The sequence below is a fragment of the Miniopterus schreibersii genome (assembly GCF_964146895.1).
Source record: "Miniopterus schreibersii genome assembly, chromosome: 4".
Taxonomy (NCBI): domain Eukaryota; kingdom Metazoa; phylum Chordata; class Mammalia; order Chiroptera; family Miniopteridae; genus Miniopterus; species Miniopterus schreibersii.
In genome coordinates this window covers 68,331,719-68,355,108 of record NC_138105.1, presented here as the reverse complement: position 1 = coordinate 68,355,108, position 23,390 = coordinate 68,331,719, and the positions used below count along the sequence as shown (strand labels likewise).

The 23,390-nt window shown below is 47.4% G+C and overlaps 1 protein-coding gene across 1 annotated transcript in view; it reads left to right on the top strand.

Moving 5' to 3' along the window:
- MUC16 (mucin 16, cell surface associated) overlaps nucleotides 1-23,390 on the top strand; it is a 58,884-nt gene that overhangs the window by 14,161 nt on the left and 21,333 nt on the right. Inside the window, exons 11-36 of the mRNA XM_081135770.1 lie at nucleotides 1,950-2,074; nucleotides 2,261-2,328; nucleotides 4,002-4,174; nucleotides 4,486-4,521; nucleotides 4,781-4,846; nucleotides 6,737-6,867; nucleotides 6,962-7,029; nucleotides 7,632-7,804; nucleotides 8,446-8,481; nucleotides 8,739-8,798; nucleotides 9,992-10,116; nucleotides 10,385-10,452; nucleotides 10,980-11,152; nucleotides 11,273-11,308; nucleotides 11,534-11,578; nucleotides 14,062-14,183; nucleotides 14,522-14,589; nucleotides 15,964-16,136; nucleotides 16,470-16,505; nucleotides 16,733-16,798; nucleotides 18,365-18,489; nucleotides 18,682-18,749; nucleotides 22,025-22,197; nucleotides 22,340-22,375; nucleotides 22,869-22,993; nucleotides 23,179-23,246. Coding sequence (XP_080991896.1) covers nucleotides 1,950-2,074; nucleotides 2,261-2,328; nucleotides 4,002-4,174; nucleotides 4,486-4,521; nucleotides 4,781-4,846; nucleotides 6,737-6,867; nucleotides 6,962-7,029; nucleotides 7,632-7,804; nucleotides 8,446-8,481; nucleotides 8,739-8,798; nucleotides 9,992-10,116; nucleotides 10,385-10,452; nucleotides 10,980-11,152; nucleotides 11,273-11,308; nucleotides 11,534-11,578; nucleotides 14,062-14,183; nucleotides 14,522-14,589; nucleotides 15,964-16,136; nucleotides 16,470-16,505; nucleotides 16,733-16,798; nucleotides 18,365-18,489; nucleotides 18,682-18,749; nucleotides 22,025-22,197; nucleotides 22,340-22,375; nucleotides 22,869-22,993; nucleotides 23,179-23,246 — 2,443 coding nt within the window. The remainder of the gene's footprint in view (nucleotides 1-1,949; nucleotides 2,075-2,260; nucleotides 2,329-4,001; nucleotides 4,175-4,485; nucleotides 4,522-4,780; nucleotides 4,847-6,736; nucleotides 6,868-6,961; nucleotides 7,030-7,631; nucleotides 7,805-8,445; nucleotides 8,482-8,738; nucleotides 8,799-9,991; nucleotides 10,117-10,384; nucleotides 10,453-10,979; nucleotides 11,153-11,272; nucleotides 11,309-11,533; nucleotides 11,579-14,061; nucleotides 14,184-14,521; nucleotides 14,590-15,963; nucleotides 16,137-16,469; nucleotides 16,506-16,732; nucleotides 16,799-18,364; nucleotides 18,490-18,681; nucleotides 18,750-22,024; nucleotides 22,198-22,339; nucleotides 22,376-22,868; nucleotides 22,994-23,178; nucleotides 23,247-23,390) is intronic.

The following is a 23,390-nucleotide window of genomic DNA, read 5'->3' as shown; positions in this document are numbered from 1 at the left end:
CAAGTTGTTCCGTGACTGATGATGTCATTTTTTCTCTAGGTGCAGTCAAGATTTGTTCTTAATCATTGTTTTTCAGAAGTTTGATTATGATGTGTCTGGCACGATTTTCGTTGAGTTGATATTGTTTGGAATTTTCTAAGCTTCTGAAACTGAAAATGTAGGTTCTCAAGAAATTTGGAGAAGTTTCAGCCACTGTTTCTTATATTTTGTTTCTGCAGTATCTCTCTCTCCTTTCTGGTCCTCCAGTTTAATGATAGTGTCCCACAAGTCCCTGAGGCTCTGTTCATTTTTTAATCATTTTTTTCTCTTGGATCATTTCTATTAATATATGTTTAAAATCACCAACGCTTTTCTCTGTCATCTCCATCCTGCCCATCAAGTGACTTTTTTTAATATTAGATACTATATGTTTCAGTTCTACAACTACATGCCAGGCCCTGTGCTATTCTTCTTTTTATTTCTAACTTTTCATTTTGATATAAATGTAGATTCACAGGAAACTGCAAAAAAAAAACCCAACCCCCCCCCCCCCCCAGAGAATCCTGTACCGTTCGCCTGGTTTCTCCTCCATGATTGACATCTTACATGACTACAGTACAATGTCAAAGCCAGGAAGTCAGGTGACATTGTTAAACTCTACAGAACTCAGATTTCAGGTTTCACTATTTACATGCACTTGTGTGTGTGCATGTACATGTAGCACTCTTCCATTTCATCACATATGTAGACTCTTGTAACCACCACTGCAATCAAGATACAGAACTATCTCATCCCCACAGAAATCTCCTTTGTGCTGCTCTAAGTCACACCCACCCAGCCCAACCCCTGGACACTACTAATCTATAAACCGTGTCTACAATTTTGTTATTTTGAGAATATTATATCAATGGAATCATACAGCATGTGACCTTTGGCAACTGGTTTTTATCACTAAGCTTAATGCCCTTGAAATGTGCTAACTCCTTCAATAGTCATTTAACCTCCATAATTTTCTTACAAAGTATGATTCTCCTCATTTCACCATTAAAGAAATCGAGGTACATACAGGTTGAGTAACATGCCCCTTGTCTCATGCTGGTGAGGGCCTAGAAAGGACTTGAAATCAATATAGAGTTTACCATTTTAACCATTTTTAAGTGCACATTCACAATGTTGTGCAACAATTACCACTATCCATTTCCAGGACTTTTTCAACATTTCAAACAGAAACTCTGTCCCCATTAAACACTTAACTCCCCATGAACACCCCCAGCCCATGGTAACCTCTGTCCTGCTTTCTGTCTCTGAATTTGCCTGTTCTGGGTACCTTACATAATATACAACATGTAACAACAGTAACAATATTATACCAAATATGTCCTTTTGTGTTTGGCATATTTCACTTAGCATAACTAGTGTACCATATATCAGAAGGTCATTCTTTTTTATAGCTGAATATTATTCCATTGCATGAATGGACATTTGTTTGTTTGTTGATGGACACTTATTTTGTTTTCACCTTGGGGCTGTTGTGTTCAATAGCTATGAACATTGTGTTCAAGTATCTGAGTCCCTGTTTCCATTACTTTTGGGTATGTACCTAGGAGTGAAGTTGCTGGATCATATGGTAATCCTGTGTTTAATTTTCCGAGGAACTGATTTCCATACAGCTCCACCAGCATTCCCACCAACAATGCACGAGAGCTCCAATTTCTGCCCATTCTCAGCGACGCTTGCTATTTTCCTTTTCTTAAAAAAATAATAGCCGTTCTAATGGATGTGCACGCTACTGCATCTGACAGCATCTTGCTTTGCTCTTTATATAGTTTGGTCCTAAGCTAGTTTACCTGCCTACTTTAAACCCCTGCTTCCTCAGATCTGGACCCTTCATCTTGGTCCCCAGACGCTGTCTGAGAGCCCGGCCCAGGCCTGACGCAATCATGCCTCCTTTTCCCCTCTCCCTGCTGCAGCAGCAATCCCTTTCCTGGTGCCTTTCACCCTCAACTTCACCATCACCAACCTGCACTACGAGGAGGACATGCAGCACCGGGGCTCCAGGAAATTCAATGCCACAGAGCGGATCCTGCAGGGTCTGGTGAGAGCCCAGCCTACTAATGCCAGCCCCACCCACTTTACCCAGCCCTGCCCACTAGTGTCAGCCCCTCCCACCCCGCTTATGCCCCCATCCTCACCACCTCCACCCTATTCACCCCACCAATCCCCCAGCTCCTCCTGCCCTCCCTCAGTGGTTCCTTCTCACCTCCCCTCTCCTCTCTCATAGCTCAAATCTGTGTTCAGGAAGAGCAGTCTGAGATTACTCTATGCAGGCTGCAGACTAGCCTCGCTCAGGTGAGACCCTCCCCAAGAACACAGCCCTGCTGGGCTATGGGACCCTAACCTATGGGCTCTGTGACTTTGTCCCTATTTGGAATAACCACTGCCCATGGATCCTAAGCATTGAAAATACCTACAACAACAACAGCATTTAAAAATTACTAAGACCCAGGGAACTGTGCTGTCACTTTATATTTGATCTCATCAGTCTTCCCAACAGCCTCATGAAGCAGGAGCAAAAGGTGAAACTGAGGCTCAGAGGGATGAAGTAGCTTGCACAAGTCTCACAGAGCAATCCCAGCATTTTGGGGTGTAGATCCAAACTCCTAGCCTTTAAGCAGCACTGTCTCCGCTGCCCACATTATGACCTTACAGTGTGTGGAAAATATCAATCTGACAACCTCTCTAAAGGAACTGCCCAGATAATCTACAAGAGGAAGAAGAGCTAGTGTTACAGAGAGAAGGTGTGCTCCCAAATGGGTCAGACTCAGCTGAAGGGAGCCTGCCCTGCCCAGAGACAGCTAGGGGTTTAGGCAAACACCATCCCCTAAAAAGGGCTAGAAAGGGCATCTGAACACAGCCTGGGGTGGAAATGGGTTGACACTGGTATAATTCCTAATACACATTATTGAATTATAATCTATATTACTTAGTGTATATATATCACATATTAGGTATAGGTATAACAGAAATAACATATAATTTATATATGCACAATATAGAATACAATAATAAATAAAATATAAGTAAATATACATTATTATACATGTTAAACATATATTTATGTTTGTTGATTTATTATATTTACATTATATATAGTTGTGTTATATATAATACATACTACAATGAGTGTAATGAAAGTTGTAGGAATTGAACAATACAGCCCGTAGGGATGCTTTGGTGATTGAATGACATGCTAATGAGTATGAAATGCTGTCCTCCTGCGTAGTAAATATTTAATAAACGGCAGTTGTGCCCTAGCCGGTTTGGCTCAGTGGCTAGAGCGTCGGCCTGCTCACTGAAGGGTCCCAGGTTCAATTCCGGCCAAGGGCACGTGCCTCGGTTGCAGCCTTGGTCTCCGGCCCCCATCGGGGCCCTTGCAGGAGTCAACCAACTGCTGTGTCTCTCTCACATCGGTGTTTCTCTCTCTCTCTCCCCCTTCCACTCTCTCTGAAAAGCAATGGGAAAAATATCCTCAGGTGAGGATTCAATAAGTAAATAAACAGATGGTCGTTGTTATTGTGGGAGGCAGGGCATCCCTGGCGCTGGGGCATGGGTGCCCCTTTCTCTCTGGAGATGGTGCCGATACAAGGAGGCCCTTATGTTGAATGAGTTACGCTGTCAGACAGGGTGACCACCCATTACAGCTTGAGCCTAAGCACCTTGTTATGTCTGTCAGGATTTGTGACAGGACTTGGCTGTCATTTGGCCTCTTCCAGGATTGTTCGCCCCCCTCAACAAGTGCCTTCTCTGTGTCTGTCCCACACCTAGTGCTTTCAGAGGCATCTCTCCCAGGCATGCAAGAGGCTTGGAGTCCATGGGTTTCTAGCTACTTGCTTCTGGAGGTTATCTTCCTGAGGGCAGCAGTTAGTTTCCCTAGTTCCTGTCTTAGGGGCTGGCCAAGAGAGGGAGGGAAGGATGAATGATGGAGAGATAGTTGGACCAACCATATGGAGGTTCTCACCCAGCCCCGAGAAGGACGGGACAGCCACCAGAGTGGACGTCATCTGCACTCATCGCCCTGACCCTGAAGGCCCTGGACTAGACAGAGAGCAGTTGTACTGGGAGCTGACACAGCTGACCCACAGCATCACCCTGCTGGGACCCTACATGCTGGACAGGGACAGTCTCTATGTCAATGGTGAGCAGCTGCAACGTGGTCTCTTCCTCCCTACTGGGCAGCCCCTCCCCTCTGACTTGAGATCACACTTCCAGTGGGCCCTTCGGGGTTTGGCCAAGTGCACAGAGTGATTTGGGCTCATGACTTTTTCTTCAACTTGGACTGACTTCTCCCTCGGGGCCTTCTTTCCTGATGTGAGGGAGCTGATGGAGAATCCCCAATAGCCTCTGCCCCGTGAAACCCCCTCCATTGCACCAGGGTAACCCCGACCCGTATTTGGTCCCCCACCTCTCCCCAACCCTTACCCACTTCCTTTCTCACTCTTGCTGTAGGTTTCACCCATCGGAGCTCCACACTCATCACCAGCAGTGAGTATACAGTTGGTGTCCCAGTGCCCCCTACACCAGGCAAGAAAGGAGCTGACCCTTCCTCACGCCCACTTATGTCCTCTCCAGGAGGGAAGGAGCTCCCGGGAGGGCACAAATTATTTACTGTCCCCTCTTCCCCAGTTCTAGAGGGAATCCCTGCTCCATCCCCACATACAGTAAGCCCAATAAATAATATCTCCTGCTGGCATTTCTGCCATGTGAGTGCCTTTCTGCTTTCACTGACAAGGCTTTTCTGCAGCTCCTGCGACCTCCACAGTTGACCTAGAGAACTCTGGGACTCCATCTTCATTCTCCAGCCCCACAGGTGAGTACCAGTCAATGGCACATCTGTGAGAGAGTGCCCGTTGAGTGTAAACATACCCGATATTATTCTCTGGAATAAGATGGAAAGTCATAGTAAATCTAGTAATAATGAGTCAGCCAACAAACTTTATTGAGCATCTACTCTATGTGGGCCCTGGGGATACAACAGGGAACGTGAAATTTTAAAAAATCCCTGCCCTCACAGAGCTTATATCCTTGTGATATAAGAATACATGTTGTGATGATGATGATGGTAATGATGGTGATAATAATAATGATTGATGGTGATGTGGTGGTGGTGATGGTGTGATGATGAGGGTGGTGATGAGGCTGCTGATGGTGCTAATGATGACAGTGATGATAATGGTGATGGTGACAGTGGTGATGGTGGGGATCAAAAGATAACAGATAATATCTGACATTATTGAGTATTGAATATGAACCCAGTGCTATGCTCAGCATCTAACTAGTATTATTAAAGATGCTTTTAAAAACTTTTTATCATTATAGCCATGGAAGGCATGGAAACATTTTATCACTCACTTTAAATCTTGTTGCTTATTTTTAAAAATAGATATACTGCACACTCTTGCATTTCCTCTGTATTTGAGCATTATGTTTATTTCTGTTGACCTCAATGTTAAGTAAACCTGCTGTATGGAGCAACTGTGTCTTCCTCCTTTGTGCTCCCCAGCGTCCACTGCAGTGACCTGCTCATGGTAGGTCTATAGGAAATAGGTGGATCCTCCCAGGAGAGGAAGGAATGAAGTATGATTCCTTGTGATGTGTGGAAACCCTCCATTCCTTCCCTGGTTCTAACCCCGACTGACTCTGTCAGCTTGTGCCCAGTACAAATGTATGGCTCTGTGTCAGCACTCCCCACTCCCTCACCCGTGGCCAGCATCACCAAGTGATAACAGCATCCATTCTTTCTGAGCTCAAGACAGCTTCAGAATCTTTACCAACAAAATGCCCCAGGCAGTCGCTGCCATGTCAGTTGGAATTGTCACAGGATTCTGGGGCACAACTCAAGGAAATTAGTTTCCTAGATGATGTGCGAGAGGCTCCTTGGTTTTCCTGGGAGGCATCTGTGAGTTGGAAGTTCTCAGCTCAGGTTCAACTGCGTCATAACTGAGAACCCCAGTTTGATCCAAGACTACTCATACTGGCTAACTACTTGCCTGTGAGGCTCAGCCAATAGGAGGCATTGGCAGAACAGTGGTGGGCAAGGCAAGAGAACAGCCAGGGTATTTCTTCACCCTCCGCTCTTCTGTTTCATGTAGCATCTCCAGCAGGGGCTTTGTCCCCTCCATGGTCTCAGTAATCTCTGGTATGCCACTCTCTCGTCCCTTTGTGCCATTAGCCTTATGGGGCTAGGGATTCTTCATTTTACTCATCTCTCTCTGTGCTATGCTTTCAGTATTTTTGTTTTAAATTCCCTCTATTGAAATACCTGACATAGATTCTGTTTTCCTAACTAGAAATATATGTGCCCAGTGGTGGTGGCACATAATTTGATGTGATGCCTTATGCATCAATAAATATTTGCTCAAAGAATGAATGAATGAATGAATGAATGAATGAATGAATGAACTAAAATTGTAACTAAGAACCTGAGGCATGAGTCTGGTCACATAACAGGGCTGATAAAGTCTTGGCATCACATTAGGGACCTCCAAATCAGAACTCCTGAGGGAAGAACCAATTCCAGATATCAGGAGCGTTGGGTATGATTTACATGGAGGATCCTGGCTGCTTTGGATTAAGAACCGGGCTGGGTGGAGCCGTCTGGAGAAATCAGAGCCCATCTCTGTGAGGGCTCAGAAGCTCAGGCTGGACTAAACAGAGAGTCCTAGCAGGCTCAAGATAGGTCCTCTCATTCACCTTCCAGTTGCAACAACAAGCCCTACCCTGGTGCCATTTACCCTCAACTTTACCATCACGAACCTGCTGTACACGCCAGACATGGGGCGTCCAGGATCTGCAAAGTTGAACATGACGGAAGGGGTCCTGCAGCCCATTGTAAGAGCCCCAGGCTGCCTGCTGCCCACTCCTCTTCACCCCCCCTCCAGTTCCCTTGCCTTCTCCTGCTTACCTCCCTCGTATTTCTCCCCAGCTTGGTTCTTTGTTCCAGAACACCAGCATCGGCCCGCTGTACTCTGACTGCAGACTGAGCTCACTGAGGTGAGGTGCTGGGGAGAGGGTGCCTCCCAGATCCAGTTTCTGTTCTCCACCCCGCGTGTGTCCCCTTTGCCCAGCATAGCAGGCTCTCGGTACCTGTGTTGCTGCACCTACTGAGCCTCCCCCCCCGTTCCTGTTTCTCTGGGTTGTTTTGTCTTCTGATAGGTCCTAACCAAGATGTAGAACATCTCCCAGTATTTAAAGCCCTGTAATTTCCAAAATTATACTGTACTGAGGAATATTTAAAAAGCAAAAATGAACAATCCTTGTGGCATGCACATTTCTTAACCCACATTTAAGAGGCTCAAAGGTGATGCAAGATCTCAGGGCTGCTTCCACCTGAATATTGCCCACCGTGGCCTAATCTGACAGTGGGATAGCAAGAAACTGGCACTTGAAAGATGCACAAACCTTGGCAACTTGAGTTTCAATCCACCTTCTTCGTCTATTGATTATTAATAAATTCTAGATATTTTGTCTTTTTATTTTCCCTTCTGAGGAAGAGTATTTCAGCTTTGTGACTTTTCTAGATATTTCATTCTTATAGTCTCCCTCAGCATCAGTCCTGCATATTTCCTCATATCTGTGTTCCTCCCCTACGCCAGGCCCGAGAAAGATGGATCTGCCACCCGAGTGGATGCCATCTGCACCTACCGCTATGAGCCCACAAGCACTGGGCTGGACAGAGAGCAGCTGTACAGGGAGCTGAGCCATGAGACCCATGGTGTCACCTGGCTGGGCTCCTTTAGTCTGGACAGGAATAGTCTTTATGTCAATGGTGAGTGGAGGCTCAGCCGTCAGGATTTCATGCAGACTGTGCGCTCTGGCTCATGGCACACATTCTGGATCTCCCGTCGTCCTCTGCGGTGTGGGGAGGATTTGAGCTTGTCTCAGACTGGCCGACACCATTAGGGAAGAGGCATCTATCCGTTCACAGCTTTTCCAGAGATATAGTGAGAGATCAGACACTCAGAGAAGGGGGTTGGGGACAGAGGACAGAGGGATGAAGATGACAGATGACCTGATATAGAAATTCTTCCCTGTTCTTTAGTAGCATTGTTTGGGATTGGTCTATAGGGTCTTCATTTTGAGGATGCTCCAAAAATACTGCTTAAATAGATTCATAGATACTCAATGGGCCCAGATTCTTCTTTTTTTAATTTATCTTTATTGTTGAAAATATTACAGATATCCCCCTTTTCCCTCATTAGCCCCTTCCACCTCCCACCCACTCCCTGCCCCAGGCCTTCCCCACACTATTGTCTGTGTCCATGGGTTACGTGTATATGCATATAGATTCTTTGGTTAATCTCTCCCCACCCGACCACCCCCACCTTCCCTCTGAGGTTCAGTTCTTGACACTTCCTCCCAACCCGATCCTTACAACTCTTCACCCTCTCTCTCCCTCTATTGCTGCAGGTTACACCCATCAGGCCCTGACCTCCACCTCCAGCAGTAAGTACTATTATGGGTCCCAAGGTTTCTTTGCCTTGGGGCCCATCTCCTCTCTGCTATCCTTACCACACTTCTCCAGGGAGGCAAAAAGTCAGCAAACTTCAATTTTTCACACCTTCACTCTCCTGCTCAGAAAAGAGAAGCCTGGTACAGGCTAGAGGACAAACAGGAAAAAGGTCTGAAGGCCCCACGCTGGGCCCTCTTTGGCTAGGGAGGCCCTCATCCATCATCTGTGACTTGCTGTGTTTTCTTTGCAGTTGCTGTGGCCTCCACCATCTCCCCGGCAACCTCAGCAACCCCAGTTCCAGTCTCCATAGGTAGGGGCTTCCTCTCTGTAATTCCCAGTGGCGAGCCACGACCATTTCTTCATTCATTCAATAAGTATTCATTTGGCACTTGCGAATGTGGATCCAGATCCACATTCAATAAGTATTCATAAAAGGCCCCGGCAGTGCAGAAGCAAACAGAATAGAAAGGGGCCTAGTCTTTGATAGGCTTCCAGCAAGAAAGACAGACAATAAAGACTTGAGGGTATAAATCGGTATTGAATTACAATCAGGATGGCTTTGGGTGAATTCTGCAAGTGTCTGTTGGGGGGTTGGGGGCTTCTTTCTCTAGGATCTTTAGTTTTCATTTCCAGGAAACAAGGGAACCACATGAGCTCTGTGTATACCTAGAAATGCCCTCTTACAGGCCCTGGCCAGGGATTTGGGCATTTTCTGGTTGGAATGAGGGCCAGCTTTCCACTCCTGGGCTCATGATAGATTGTGACAACACCCACTGTCCCAGATGAGGGTCCTAGATGGACTGGCGTTACCTCTTTATCACTCAAGCCCGTCATACTCATCAGCCAGGGCCTCTTGAAGGCATTTGGATCCCTGTTCACTCATCCAGAAAGAGCGGTCAGTGAAGGTGGGATCTGCCTGTGGTCCTAGGTGGAGGACAGGAGCACAGACTCTGGGACCACAAGGCCTGGGTTCAAATTACCCTCTTCCATTTAGAGATTGTGTGACTTGGGGCAAATTATTTAAACTCCCTTGGGCTTTGTCTTTACATCTGTACACTGCAGATAAGAATACTACCTTCCTCCAAAGGGTTAGCCTCATGGCTTAAATGAGTTAAAATGTAAGTGAAGCACTTAAAACAGGTCCTGACCCCTAAAACCACAGTGTGTTTCTTCAGACAATTTAAAAAAATCAGTAAGTAAGTGGATCTCATAAAAACAATTTGGATAAAATAAAAAAGAAAACCCTCCGGAAGAGAGGATATTTGTCTGGAATTTTAGCAAACTGGAAGGCCATGTGTGTCTGCTTCCGGCTTCATGGTGAATTTGCTTCTGTAGTGCAATTTGTCACACTTGTCCTCAGTGCTCCCCAGTTCATGCTGATGTCCGGGATGTCCTTTCTCTGAAGCTGCCCGTTTTGGAAGAGGACATGTGTGCTGCCCCACACTCAGGTGCACTGAGCTCCGGGTGGGCTCAGTGGGCATCTCTCTTCCACCTCCACTGCAGTCACTGTCCCTGCCCTGGTGCCATTCACTCTCAACTTCACTCTCACTAACCTGCACTACGAAAAGGACATGGGTCGCCTTGGTTCCTCGAAGTTCAACAGCACTCAAAGAGTTCTGCAGGGCCTGGTGAGAGCCTCACCCACTTCACTCTTGTCCCAGCCACTGAAGCTGGCCCACCTAACCCCTGCCACACCCATGGAAGCTGACCCTGGCCCACCTCACTCTAGTCCCCACCACCAATGCAAGTCCCGTCCACCTACCTGTCACACCCGTGGAAGTAGACTCTACCCATCTCATCTTTGTCTCCATAGATTCAAGCCCCACCCACTTATGCCAGCCCCATTCACCTCACTGCTGCTGCACATCCACTCACTTCCCTCTGCCTCCTCTACAGCTTAGAATCTTGTTCAAGAAGAGCAGTGTGGACCCCCTGTACTTGGGCTGCAGACTGACCATGCTAAGGTAAGACCTTGGAACAGCCAGTCAGGGCAGCCTCAGGTGCTCCGAGACCTGAGGAGTTTGGTCCCATTCCTTCCTGCCCTCCCTGTCCAGGTCCCCAGCAAGGTAGAATTTAGGAGGCACTTGTTCCAAGACCAATGCCTCTTCTGATTGTACCTCCCCCCTACCACTGTCCCCAGCTTCTGCAGAGCCCATCAGCAGGACTGGACCCCTAACCTGGTCATCCTTCTGAATTCCCTCCTCCCTTCCCTTGGACCAGCGAGGGTATTTCCTTTAGGTTTTCATTTCCATCCCCAGGATTTTCTCAAGCCAAATGTGTCTGTTTTACTTGCTTTAATCCCCAATTTCAAATGTACACATCTCAAGTATGAGATCTCCTGTCCCCATACCTTGAGCATGCAGGTTTCTACCTTGCAATTTAATAATAATTCACCCACTGGCTCCTTCCTGTCCTGCCCCCAAGAATGTCAAGACCCCTCCCTAGGAACTAACTTCATTTATTGTCATCCCCATTACCCACCCTTTGCCAGGCCCAAGAAAGATGGGACAGCCACTGGAGTGGACATGGTCTGCACATACCGCTCCGACCCTGTGGTCCCCGGGCTGGATAGGGAACGGCTGTACTGGGAGATGAGCCAACTGACCTATGATGTCACTCGGCTGGGCCCCTACACCCTGGACCAGGACAGTCTCTACGTCAATGGTGAGGAGCTGCCGTGGTTTTTGCATCTCAGCAAGTCCCACATCCCCATTCTTCATTTCCCCCTTTCCCCCTTTCCCCCATCCCTCCGGCTCCTCACCTTATCTTTCTCTACTTGTGCAGGTTACACCCGCCAGACTCGGGCAACCACCCCCAGCAGTGAGTATTCTGAGGTTTAAAAGCTCTACAACCCCATAAGTCTCAGCCCTTAGGAATGGAAAAGACCAGAAGTTCACTGCCTCCACGGCCCACCCCTACTCCACCCCCAGCCTCCAATGAAAAGAAACCAGTACCCAAGAAATCCCCAGGCATGACCACCCCCCCACCGAATCTCCAAGATATGATGGCTCCCCAGCCCAAGCTTATGGGGGTTTTTCTCTCCAGTGTCTATGGTGGCCACAGTTTCTGCAGGGATCTCCAGTTCCACAGGTAGGCATTGTCTTTTCTGCAGATGCTCCCGGTCTCCCCTTTTGGGTTCTAAGCACAAGACGTAGAGGAGGGGTGCAGTAGGTGGCATCTCTCCAGCGAGGCCAAGGCTGACTCTGGAGTGTATGACCAGCTACCCAGGCCCCTGCAAATTTCTTGAATACCAGTCCCACCCCCAGACTCAGAGTCCTAAGCCATTCTCTGTGACATGTTTCTGAAAACTATAGGTAGACCCAGAATTCTAAACCATCTCACAAACCTTAGAAGAACAGAAAGCAGAACCTCTCACTGAGAACCGATTTGCCCAGTGGCCAGTTTGCCAGATCGGTAAAGGATCCACTCCCCAGTTTACCTACTTCACCAATAGCTCACTTTGAGGAGTATTCTTTGTGAATATATTGAATAGATATGACTTTATTTTTTTAATACCTTTATGAATCTGTTCCTTGTGAATATATACAGTTGACCCTCAAACAACACAAGTTTGAACTATGCAGGTCCACATGTATGTGGATTTTTTTTCAAGAAATACCTGTCTTGTTTTTGATCCATGGTTAGGAGCCCATGGAAGAGGAGGGCCGACTGTATATATTGATCTGCACTATTTTATACAGGGCACTCGGGCATCCATGGATTTTGGTAGCCACAGGGAGTCCTGGAACTGATCCCTCTAAATACCAAAGGTCAACTTAACTTTCAGGGTGAATCAAAAGTTACATGCAATTTTCAACTGCACAGGGGTCAGCACCCCTAAAGCCTACACTGTTCACGGGTCAACTGTATAGTCTCTCTGGCTATAGTCAGTGCAGAGAATCATTTCATCTTAGCCACACGGTAAGGAACATGAAACTTATTGAAGTCTAGGGACCATGGAGTGTTTCTCCATTTCACGATTATTTTGCCTGTGTTTGTCCCATCCCCCAATTTTTTATAATGAGAACTGTCAAAAATAGCCAAAACATGGAAACAGTAGTGCCAGGAGCCTCCATGCCCCTGGCCCCATTATTGACATTTGGTCTTGTTTCTTACACAGCATTGTTGCGCCATCGCCTGACCCAGGCGTTGCTGACCTGTGCTGTGCAAAACTGCACAGTGGAAATCACGGGGCTTATGCAAAAAATGGGGCTCAACACTGAAAACCTTGTCAGTGGCATAAAAAAATAGGAATCTAATAAAACAGAAGTTTTATGTATGTTGAGTGGTTAAGAAATACATAAATACTACAAAAAATATAGCCCTTTACCTTGAGAGAGACCTGGTGTTCCCTTGTGGAAGTGGTCATCACAGGGATTGAAGCTTGTGAGTTCTCATGAAGAGGTTTGGAAGGAGGGTTACTTGAAGTCAGCCAAGCCCTGGCCTAAGTGGCTCAGTTGGTTGAGCACTGTCCCATGCAACGAAAGGTCACCAGGTCGATTCTCCGTCAGGGCACATGCCTGGGTTGCGGGTTTGGTCCCTGGTCAGGGTGCATGCGGGTGGAGGGGGGGAACCTATTGATGTTTCTCTCTCACATCAGATGTTTCTCTCTCTCTCTCTCTCTAATGAATAAAAACATATCTTCGGGTGAGGATTTAAAAAAAAAGAAGTTCAAATTGGAAATTACAAAATAGTCACAGGGGTGTAAGTACAGCATAGAGGATATAGTTAATAATATTGTAATAACTATGTGTGGTGCCAGTGGGGTACTGGAACTATCAGGGGGAACACTTTGTAATGTATATGATTGTCTAACCACTACGCTGTACACCTGAAACTAATACAAAATAATAGTGAATGTAAATTGTCATTGAAACAAAAATTTATAAAAGAGAGAGTTCACTACTGAGGAGGGAAAAGCAAGGGAACACTGGGGGGGGGGGGGGGGATGAGAGAGGCTATGTGTCTAGGTGATGTGACCCGGCAGCCCAGGGGGCAGGTCTCTGGGTTAGACAGCTCTGAGGGGCAGCAGTGGCTTAGGATGTCTGCAGGCACAAGGGTTACCCTTTTTATGGCTATCATATGGTGGGTGCAGTTTCACAGGATATGCAGAGCAGGCAGGCTCGAAATGGCTAAAATATGCTTGTCTGGGCTTTGCTTAAAACAATTGTACGTGTTGAAATTTGAGTTTAGTCCTGATAAGCTTTTGAGCTGATGGATCCCAGCCTGCTGTGAAGAAATAAGTAACCTAGAGGCTCATATACAGGCACCATCTCGGGGTCATTAATATAGCAGCCTGATACCATCATCTTTACTTTCTGAATGTGGCCAAAGTTGGGAACCATGTAAAACAAAATATACCACTGCCTCCACTCCCCACCCCCACTCCATCTCCAGCCCCAGATAAATAGGAAATGATACCCATTAAAAGCCCCAGCCATGGGCACCCCTCCCTTTTATGTCCAAGCTGATGGGGTCCCAGAGCAGACAGGGATTGTGCTCCAGTGACCCTTTGCCCCACATCTGATCCAGCACTGACTCAGGCGTGGCCTCCCCTCCCCTCCCCGCTGCAGCTGCTGGCCCTGCCCTGGTGCCCTTCACCCTCAACTTCACCATCACCAACCTGCACCACGCAGAGGACATGCAGCCAGGCTCTGCGAAGTTCAACTCCACAGAGTCGGTTCTACAATATCTGGTGAGGGCTCCCTGCTACCCGTTTTCCTTTCCAACTTTCCACCCTACCCCTCCTTGCCACAATTTCGGAGGATATGGAGGGGTTGGGAGGCAGGTAGCTCCAGGTTCAAAGCTTGGAACTGCCACAGGCAAGCGATGGGCTTTGGAGTGATCAGCCTTGTGGTAATGTTTCCTCACCTGTAAAACCAAGACAATGAAAGCCTTATCCCAAAGGTGCCTTTTGAGAATGAAATGTGGTATGAGAAGATTAGGGAGCTGTTATTTTACTGGAAAACATTGTGTTTTAAATGATGATTAGTTTTATTCTTACTTTTGATCCACCCACGCTTTCCTCCGCAGCTCAGGCCCTTGTTCAGCCACAGCATCATTGGCTCCGTCTACACTGGCTGCAGACTGACCGCACTGAGGTGAGACCTCCTGTTGGTCTTGACTTTAGTGGTGGGTAAGGGTGGGCTGGTTGGGCTGGCCAGGGCCTACACTAAGCTATGGGAAGCGAGGTGCCTAGAGCACAGAACTTAATGAGATGCCCACCCTTGGGTACTAACCCTGTGCCTGCACAGCCCTGAGCGATAGCATGTCCTTAAATGCTGTACCTGGGCACCTTGCTTACCTAAATTCCCAGCCCTGGTGCTAGTGCTGTGCCCTCCTCGCTCTAGATCGTCCAACCAGCCAGCCTGACTTGCAAGATCTGAATGGGACAGACCCGACTATAGATTTGCTTAGAAGGATGTGGAGAGGAAACAGCATGCCGGCAGGGCAGCACTGGGCATTTATTTCTCTGCAGGAAAGCTCTTGGCAGTTGAAAGGCTGATCTTTTGGCATTCCAGGTGGCTGTCCCTGTGCACAGAAATGAAACCTCAATGGATAGGTGTTGGAGACACCCTGGCTTAGATGTCCCATGTCCCAAAGGGGAACCAATATCTCTTGTAACAGTCTTGCCCAGTTACCAGGGTCACCCCACACCTAAGCCCAAAACTATAGCTTCCTACTGGGTGTAGATGTCCATTTAATGTCCTCCCAGAAAAGTTGCAGGCCAAAAGCAGCATCGCCTGGCAAGGCAACCGACATTGCACCTTTGTCAAGTAGGAAACCAGAGCCAGAAGCAGCTTAGCTCCAGGTTGCTTCCACCCTGCTGAGGTGCAAGGGACACTCTGTTTTCCCTGCTAATGCCCTCTGTCAGTACAACCTGCTGGGTCTCCTAGGTTATCTCTTCAGGCCTAGGTTCTCCTACTGGCCCAAAGAGGTGGTAACACAAGAGGCAGGTAAGCAGTGGTGGCGTCTCTGCTACACAGTGTCTCATGCTCAGATGCTCATGTCCAAAACTTGGCCTGGATCAGCTAGAGAGCTGATGAATCTCTATTCAGAGCTGCTATCCAGTTTCCCTAGGGACGGTGGGTGCTTGTAAATATTTGTTTAATTAAACAACTAATTATGAGCACTTCTAATGTACTTGGCAGGAGGGCTGGGTATTTTATATCAATCATTTCTGAATCCCATGACATTTCAGAATTCTCTGTGCTGTAAAAATGGGAGAACTGAGTCAGAGAAACCATGTGGATTATTCAACAAGTGACAGAGCTAAGGTTGAACTGATGATCATCTGACTCTAAAATATCCACTCTGGTCCTTTGTGGCTCAATGATGCCCCTTGTCTTGTGAGCCACTCATGCCTGGACCAGGAGAACAGATAAACCGGCATCCACATACAAGTGGGCTGAGGAAAGAATGTCCTACCAGGATGTCTCTGTCTTGTTTCCATATCCATGTCCCTCTCTCTCCAGGCCTGAAAAGGGTGGAACAGCCACTGGAGTTGATGCCATTTGTACCCACCATCCTGATCCTGCAGGCCTGGCATTGGATAGGGAGCAGCTCTACTGGGAGCTGAGCCACCAGACCCATGGTGTCACCCAGCTTGGTCCCTACATCCTGGACAGAGATCGTCTCTATGTCAATGGTGAGCCTCTGGTGGTGACAGTGGTCCTTTGCAGCACCAGCTGGATTCTTCTGTTGATGGTCTGAGTTCTAACCAGAGGATGCACCTATGTCTGCTTCTAGATTTCTCTCTCCTCACTTTCCCTCTCCTTGGGAGGTCCCTGTTCTCCATCATGTGCATATACATCACACAGAGAGAGGTGGAAAGTCAGAGAAAGGTTATAGGAGGCACAACCCACTGTCTGTAGGGATACAACCTCTTGATAGTATCTACTCTTCCACCAACGGTCTAACCCCTTCATCCCTTTCTTAATAACCTTTGAAATGTCCCATCTCACTCTTACCCACTCTGCAGGTTACACCAGACCAGCCTTGACCTCCATTCCCAGTGGTAAGTGTTTAAACCTTAGACGGCCCCACGGCCCCACAGTGATTGGTGGGGGCAGCTGGTTCCTCTTCCCTATGGCTAAGGCCTCATGGTGGGGGGAGAAGCCCTAGAGCCCTTATTATGCCCACCGCCACCCCAACTTCAACTCAGTTTGGGCATCAAGGCCAAACTGCCTCTAGCATCTCCAAGGTGAAGCTGCATCATTCTCATTTCTGATGCTTCCTCCTCAGTTTCTGTGACTTCCACACCCTCCTTGGGAACCTCAGTGACTCCAGTCGCCTCCTCCAGTTCTACAAGTAAGAGCCTCCTCTCCATGTCTACTACCTTCCCGATACACTCCTCCATGGTTTGCACTGAGAGGACAGTGTGCACGGGCAGGAAGGCAAGGGAACAGTGTGGGAGGGTAAAACTTGGGGCCCACACCTTCATCGCAGACCAGTCATCTCCATCCCTGTGTTTGGAGAGCTCTGAGACTCCAGGTTTTCTATCCAAGACTGAAGGTATGGCTCCTTTTAATCCACCTTTGGCTTTCCGTTAAGGTTTTGTATCAGTTAGCTTTTACCGTATAACAAATGAGCACCAAATCTACTGGATTAAAACAATCATTCGGCGCTGCTCATGAGTATACAGGTGAGCTCGGCAGTTTGTGTGGTCTGAACTCAGCATCCTCATGTGCCTGCAGCCTCCTGCAGGTCAGCCAGGCGACTCTGCTTCTGGAGGATGTGGGCTCATGGGTGAGGTGCCTCAGTTCTCCTTCACGTGGCCTCTCATCTACCAGTCTAGCTCCGGCTCATTCATATGGGGGTCCTAGAGTTCCCAGCACCAAGAGAGGGCAAGCCTCAGTGCACAAGGGTCTTTCAAGCCTCTGCTTGCACCACGTTGCTCTTTCCCATTAACCAAAGCAAATCATGGCTGAGCCAGAGTCAAGAGGTGAAGAAACAGGCTCCCATCGCAAGAGACAGGCGGCAACACACGTTGCAAGTGTGTAGGTTCAGGGATGTGAAGGATTGCTGGCCATTTTTATAATCTACCCCAAACCTGCTAGGGAACTTGTGACCATGTGGCCTTAGGTTGACCACATGGTGACCTGGGGTGTGAGGGGGGTCAGTTAGTGAGAACAGATCCAGACGTGCATTCTGGAATAATTCCCCAGACTTCACCTTCTACTAGAATGGAATAGATAAAGGCAAGGGCAAATCCAGGACTGGTTCCCAAAGGGCAGACCAGAAGGGTCAGCAGAGGAAGCAGACGTAAATAACAACAGTGACAACAGAGCAAATGTCCCGGCATTCGCTGATTGCCACATAAGGGGACCCTGATTTATCTGATCCTCAACGTCTGCAGCTGGCCACTGCTGTTTCTCCCTTTCAGAGAGGCATAGGCTGGTTCTTCGAGTAACCAATGTTTTCCTGAGGTCACACAGCCCGCAGATGGTCAGGACTGAACCCTAAGTTATTCAAACTCTAGAGCCTAAGCTTCTGCCCTAAAATAGCTGTGTGGCCTTGGGGAAGTGCCTTAATCTCTCTGAGACTCATTTTCATCCCCATCAGTTGTGGGTAAGTAACAGGATGTACCTTCAAAGCTTGTGTGAGGATTACATGAGATGCTGGATGGAAAGTGCTAGCCCGGAGTGTAGCGTGGAGTAAGCTCTTACCAAACATCAGCTGTTATTATTGCTGCTATTTTTATTTATTGTCATTATTACTATTATTAGTGTTGTTCAAAATAAAGCTTCCTGTTCTGGGGAGAGACATTCTGAGCTCTTGCAAGAGATGTGAATACCAGATTCACCCCCACCCCACTGGCCCTGGCCCCTAAATTTAGCTCGGGGTGTGACGTCTCCTCTCTCGACCTCGCTGCAGTCTTTGTCCCCGCCCTGGTGCCATTCACCCTGAACTTCACCATCACCAACCTGCACTACATGAAGGACATGCAGGGTCCGGGCTCAGTGAAGTTCTACAAAATAGAGAAGATCCTGCAGCACCTGGTGAGAGTCCTGCCCACCTCATTCCTGCACTGCCCACCGATGCCCACCATGCCCACTGCTATCAGTCCCCCGCCTCTCCTATGCCCCGCTCACCTCTTCCTGCCCTCCAACTGATGCCAGCCTGCCCACCTCATCCTAGCCTGCCCCTGTCCTTCCCTGTCAGTCCTCTCCTCACCTCCTCTCCTCCAACAGCTCAGACCCTTGTTCAAGAACACCAGTATCGGCCTCCTCTACTCCAGCTGCAGGCTCGCCTTGCTCAGGTAAGACCACCAGGGTGCCCCAGGGAAGCACAGTGGAGATTTTTATCCACAATCCTCTAGGGCTGGGTCCTCCCTTTGGCCTCAGCTTCTTCCAGCTCCCCACCTAAAACAGCCACTATCCCTCCGGCTCTGGCCCCCTGCTCTTGACCTTCCCATTCCCAAGAGCCTCAAATCTCACATACGAACAAAACGATAAAGAGTAATAACCTGAAAGTATGCACAGACTTCTTACATAAAGGATGCATCCCTGATCCTTCACAAAGAATAAACCCACAGCCTACCATGCCACCAACTCACACTGCATATATTTATTTTTTTAATTTAATTCATTGGGGTGACATGGGTTAATAACCAAACTTATATATGTTTCTAACATACAATTCTGTAATACTCATATACTGCATTGTGTGCTCCCCACCCAAAGTGTAGTCTCCGTCCATCGCCATATATTTGACCCCTTCACCCTGTTCAGCCTCCCCTCAACCCCTTCCTTCTGGTAGCCACCATTCTGTGGTCTGTGGCTATGACTTTGTTCGTTTGTTACTTTTTGTTTTATATCACACACATTAGTGAAATCATAGGCTTCTTATTTTTTCCATTTGATTTATTTCCCTCAGCATGGTACTCTCAGGGTCCATCCATGTTGTCGCAAACAGCAGCGGTTCATCCCTTTTCGTGGCTGAGTAGTATTCTATTGCATGTATGCACTACATCTTTTTGATCTAATCACCCATTGAAGGGCACTTAGGTTGTTTCCATGTCTTGGCTTCATGACTAATGCTGCAATGAACGTAGGGGCACATATATATTTATGAATAAGTCTTTTCAAAAATTCCAGGTAGATATTCAGAAGACAGATTGCTGAGTCATATGGTAACTATCTCCTTAATTTTTTGAGGAACCTCCATACTGTGTTCCACAGTGGCTGTACCAGTTTCCATTCCCTCCTGCAGTGAATGAGGGTTCCTTTTTCCCCACAACCTCTCCAAAGGTGTTATTACCAGTCTTGTTGATAATGGCCACTCTAACAGGTGTGAGGGGCTATCTTCCTGTAGTTTTGATTTGGATTTTCTTTATAGCTGGTGAAGTTGAGCATCTTTTCATATATCTGCTGGCCATTTGTATGTCTTCTTGGGAAAGTGTCTGTTCAGATCCCCTGCCCATTTTTTAATTGGACTGTTTGTTTGTTGTTGTTGAGTTGTATGAATTGTTGATGTGTTTTGGATGTTAGCACCTTATCAGAGGTATTGTTTGCAAATATCTTCCCCCATTTTTGCCTTTTTGTTTTGTTGGGCTTTTTTTGCTGTGCAGAAGCTTTTTCATTTGATGTACTCTTGTTGATTTATTTTTGTTTTTACTTCCTTGGCCTCAGGGATCAAAGTCACACAATCCTCTCTGAGACCAATGTCCATAAGTTAGTACCTATGTTTCCTTTTATTTACTTTATTGCTTCAGGTCTTAAATTTAGGTCTTTGGTCTATTTTGAGTTAATATTTGTGTGTGGTGTGCAGTAGCAGTCTAGTTTCATTCTTTTGCATGTGGCTTTCCAATTTTCCCTACATCATTTATTGAAGAGACTTTCTTTTCTCCATTGTATGTTTTGGGCACCTTTGTCAAAAATTAGTTGCCCATATACATGTGCGTTTATTTCTGGGCTCTCAACTGTATTCCACTGATCCGTGTGTCTATTTTTCTGCCAATACCATACTGTTGATTATTGTAGCTTTGTAGTATAATTTGAGGTTAGAGAGTGTACTACCTCCGGCTTTGGCTTTTTCTCCCCCCTCAGGATTCCCTTGGCAATCTGAGTTTTTTGTGTGGTTCCATGCAAATTTGATAATTTTTTTGTTCTACTTCTCCAAAAAGTGCCATTGGAATTTTGATGGGGATTGTATTAAATCTGTATATTGAGTCTTAACCACGTTGAGTCTTTTTAACTATGTTGAGTCTTCTAATCCATGATTGTCTTTTTGTCTTCCTCAGTTTTTAAAAATAATGTCTTGTAGTTTTCAATGTATAGGTCCTTCACATTCTTTAAGTTTATTCTTAGGTATTTTATTCTTTTGTTGTAATTGCAAATGGAATTGTTTGTTTTACATTTCTTTTTCTGAAATTTTATTGTTAATCTAGGAATGCCATGGGTATTTGTACATTGATTTTGTATTTTGCAACTTTACTGTATTTGTTGATTGTTTCTAATAGTTTTTTAGGTGGATTCTTGCCATCTGCAAAAAGTGACAATTTTACTTCTTCCCAATTTGAATGCCTTTTATTTCTTTTTCTTGCCTGATTGCTCTGGCTAGGACCTCCAGTACTATGTTGAATAACAGTGGTGAGAGTGGGCAGAATTGCTCCTGTTCTTAAAGGAAAGCTTTCAGTTTTTCACCATTAAGCGTGATATTAGCTAGGGGTTTGTCATATATGGCCTTCGTTATATTGAGGTACTTTCTTTCTATATCTATTTTATTGAATGTTTTAATCATAAATGAATGTTGTATCTTGTGAAAGGCTTTTTCTGCATTAAGTTATATGATCGCACGATTTTTGTTTTTTATTTTATTAATTATACTGTTCTAAGCATATTACTAATATCAACATATTTAATCCTCACATGATACACCTGGATACCATGATTACACCCATTTTATAGATGAGAAACTGAGGCCCAGTGACAGCACTGAAGTGCTGAGGGATGAGGGAAGTGTAGAATCTAGGAGGAACTAGATGGACCCTCACTCTTGGAGAGCAGTAAGTGATGGCCAGGAGACACAGCTCCGGGCCAGGAGCCGTGCTGCAGGAAGAGGTGATAGCATGCGGGGAAAGCGGAGTCTAAGGCAGAGAGGACAGGCAGAGCAGAAACCCTCCCCTGCAAGGAGGGAGGCAGAGAGGTGAGCGAGGCAGGCCGTGGGCGTCCCAACGTGCCTGTTGGGACACTGGGGCTTCGTGCACAGGCAGCGAGGAGTGGAAAGGACTTCAGCAAATGTCTAACAAGGAGGGATTTCCACTTAGAGCAGGGATTGGCCGCTGCGCATAGAACGGATTGTGAAGCCCAGCGAGGCCAGTGAGGGGAGTCCTGGGCTCCGAAGGTGGCCTTTCATGGAACTGGTTTCACATGTGGAGTAAATTCACTCAGTGGTGGATGACACGGCATTCCAGGTCCTGTTGATAAGAGCCGCACCCCTTCTAACTTTCCCTACGGTGCCCCCACAACATTCTCAAGGACTTTCCACAGATGGATCCCCAGTGTCTCTGCCTCCATGTCCCTTCCTGCACAGGCCTGAGAGAGATGGAGCAGCCGTCAGTGTGGACACAGTCTGCAACCACCGTCCTGACCCTGCAGGCCTTGGGCTGGACAGAAGGCGGCTGTACCGGGAGCTGAGCCAGCTGACCCAAGGTGTCACCAAGTTGGGTCCCTACACCCTGGACCAGGACAGTCTCTATGTCAATGGTGAGCAGGGGCCACCTTTGCTTTGCTGTATTGCTTAGCTTGCATTCTACGCCCCCCTCTCCCCCCCCCCCCCATATGCCTCTTCAATTCCTTTTCCACATCCAGCACCTTTTCTCTCTCTTCTTTCCCTCTCTCTCTGCAGGTTACACTCACCAGACTTCAGAAACCACCCCCAGTGGTAAGTACCGAGTGGACTTCAGAAGCCCCTCTACCCTACCAGGGAAGGAAAGGACAGGCCCCTGCCCACATCTCCAGCTCCCAAGGAGGGACAGAGTCAGGAACACAGGCTGGGGAGTCATTGCGATATGACTCAGCTGTGAATCACCTCTGTGTTGTCAGCTGGATGCAGAGAAATGGCCAGTCAATGATGGTTGGGTAGATGGATGGAAGATAAATAAGTCAGCAACTAAATGGAAATAAATAATAAGGTTGGGTTGTAAACAGTCTCCTTCAAAGCTGGACAGTTTCCAAATGGCTCCCTCCTTCACCTGCTGCATGGGGTGTTCTCACCTCCACACTGGTCATTCTGGAACCAGACACAGGACCATCAGCCCTCACTGTGTCTCCAGGGAGACAGCCACTGGTCTCAGCACGGTGGCCCCAGGCCCTGCCCCCTACATCCACCACAGGCCTGACTCAGTGTGGGCTGTCCTCTCCCTCTCCTGCTACAGCCACAGGACCACCCCTCGTGCCTTTTACCCTCAACTTCACCATCACCAACCTGCACTACATGGAGGACAAGTGGCCTCCAGGCTCCTTGAAATTCTACACCATGGAGAAGATCCTGCAGAGCCTGGTGAGAGCCCTGCCCATGATGCCAGACCTGCCCACCTAACCTCTGCCCAGCACACTGATGACCACCACTCCCCTTCTGCCTTGTCCATCAGTGCTAGCCCTGCCCAGCTCTTGTCCCAACCATAGATGACCATCTTGCCCCTGCCTCTGAGCCCATCTATTCACTCCCCTTGTCCTCACCCACAGCTCAAGCCCTTGTTCAAGAATTCTAGCGTGGGCACCCTCTACTCAGGCTGCAGACTCACTCGCCTCAGGTGAGACCTCCAGGAGCGGGCCGGAGCAGCCTCAGGTGCGCCCAGGTCTGAGGAGTTTGTTCTGCTTCCTTCCTGCCCTCCCTGTCTATGTCCTTAGAAGAAGTGAAATTCGGGAGGCATTTGTTCCAGGACCAATGCCTCTTC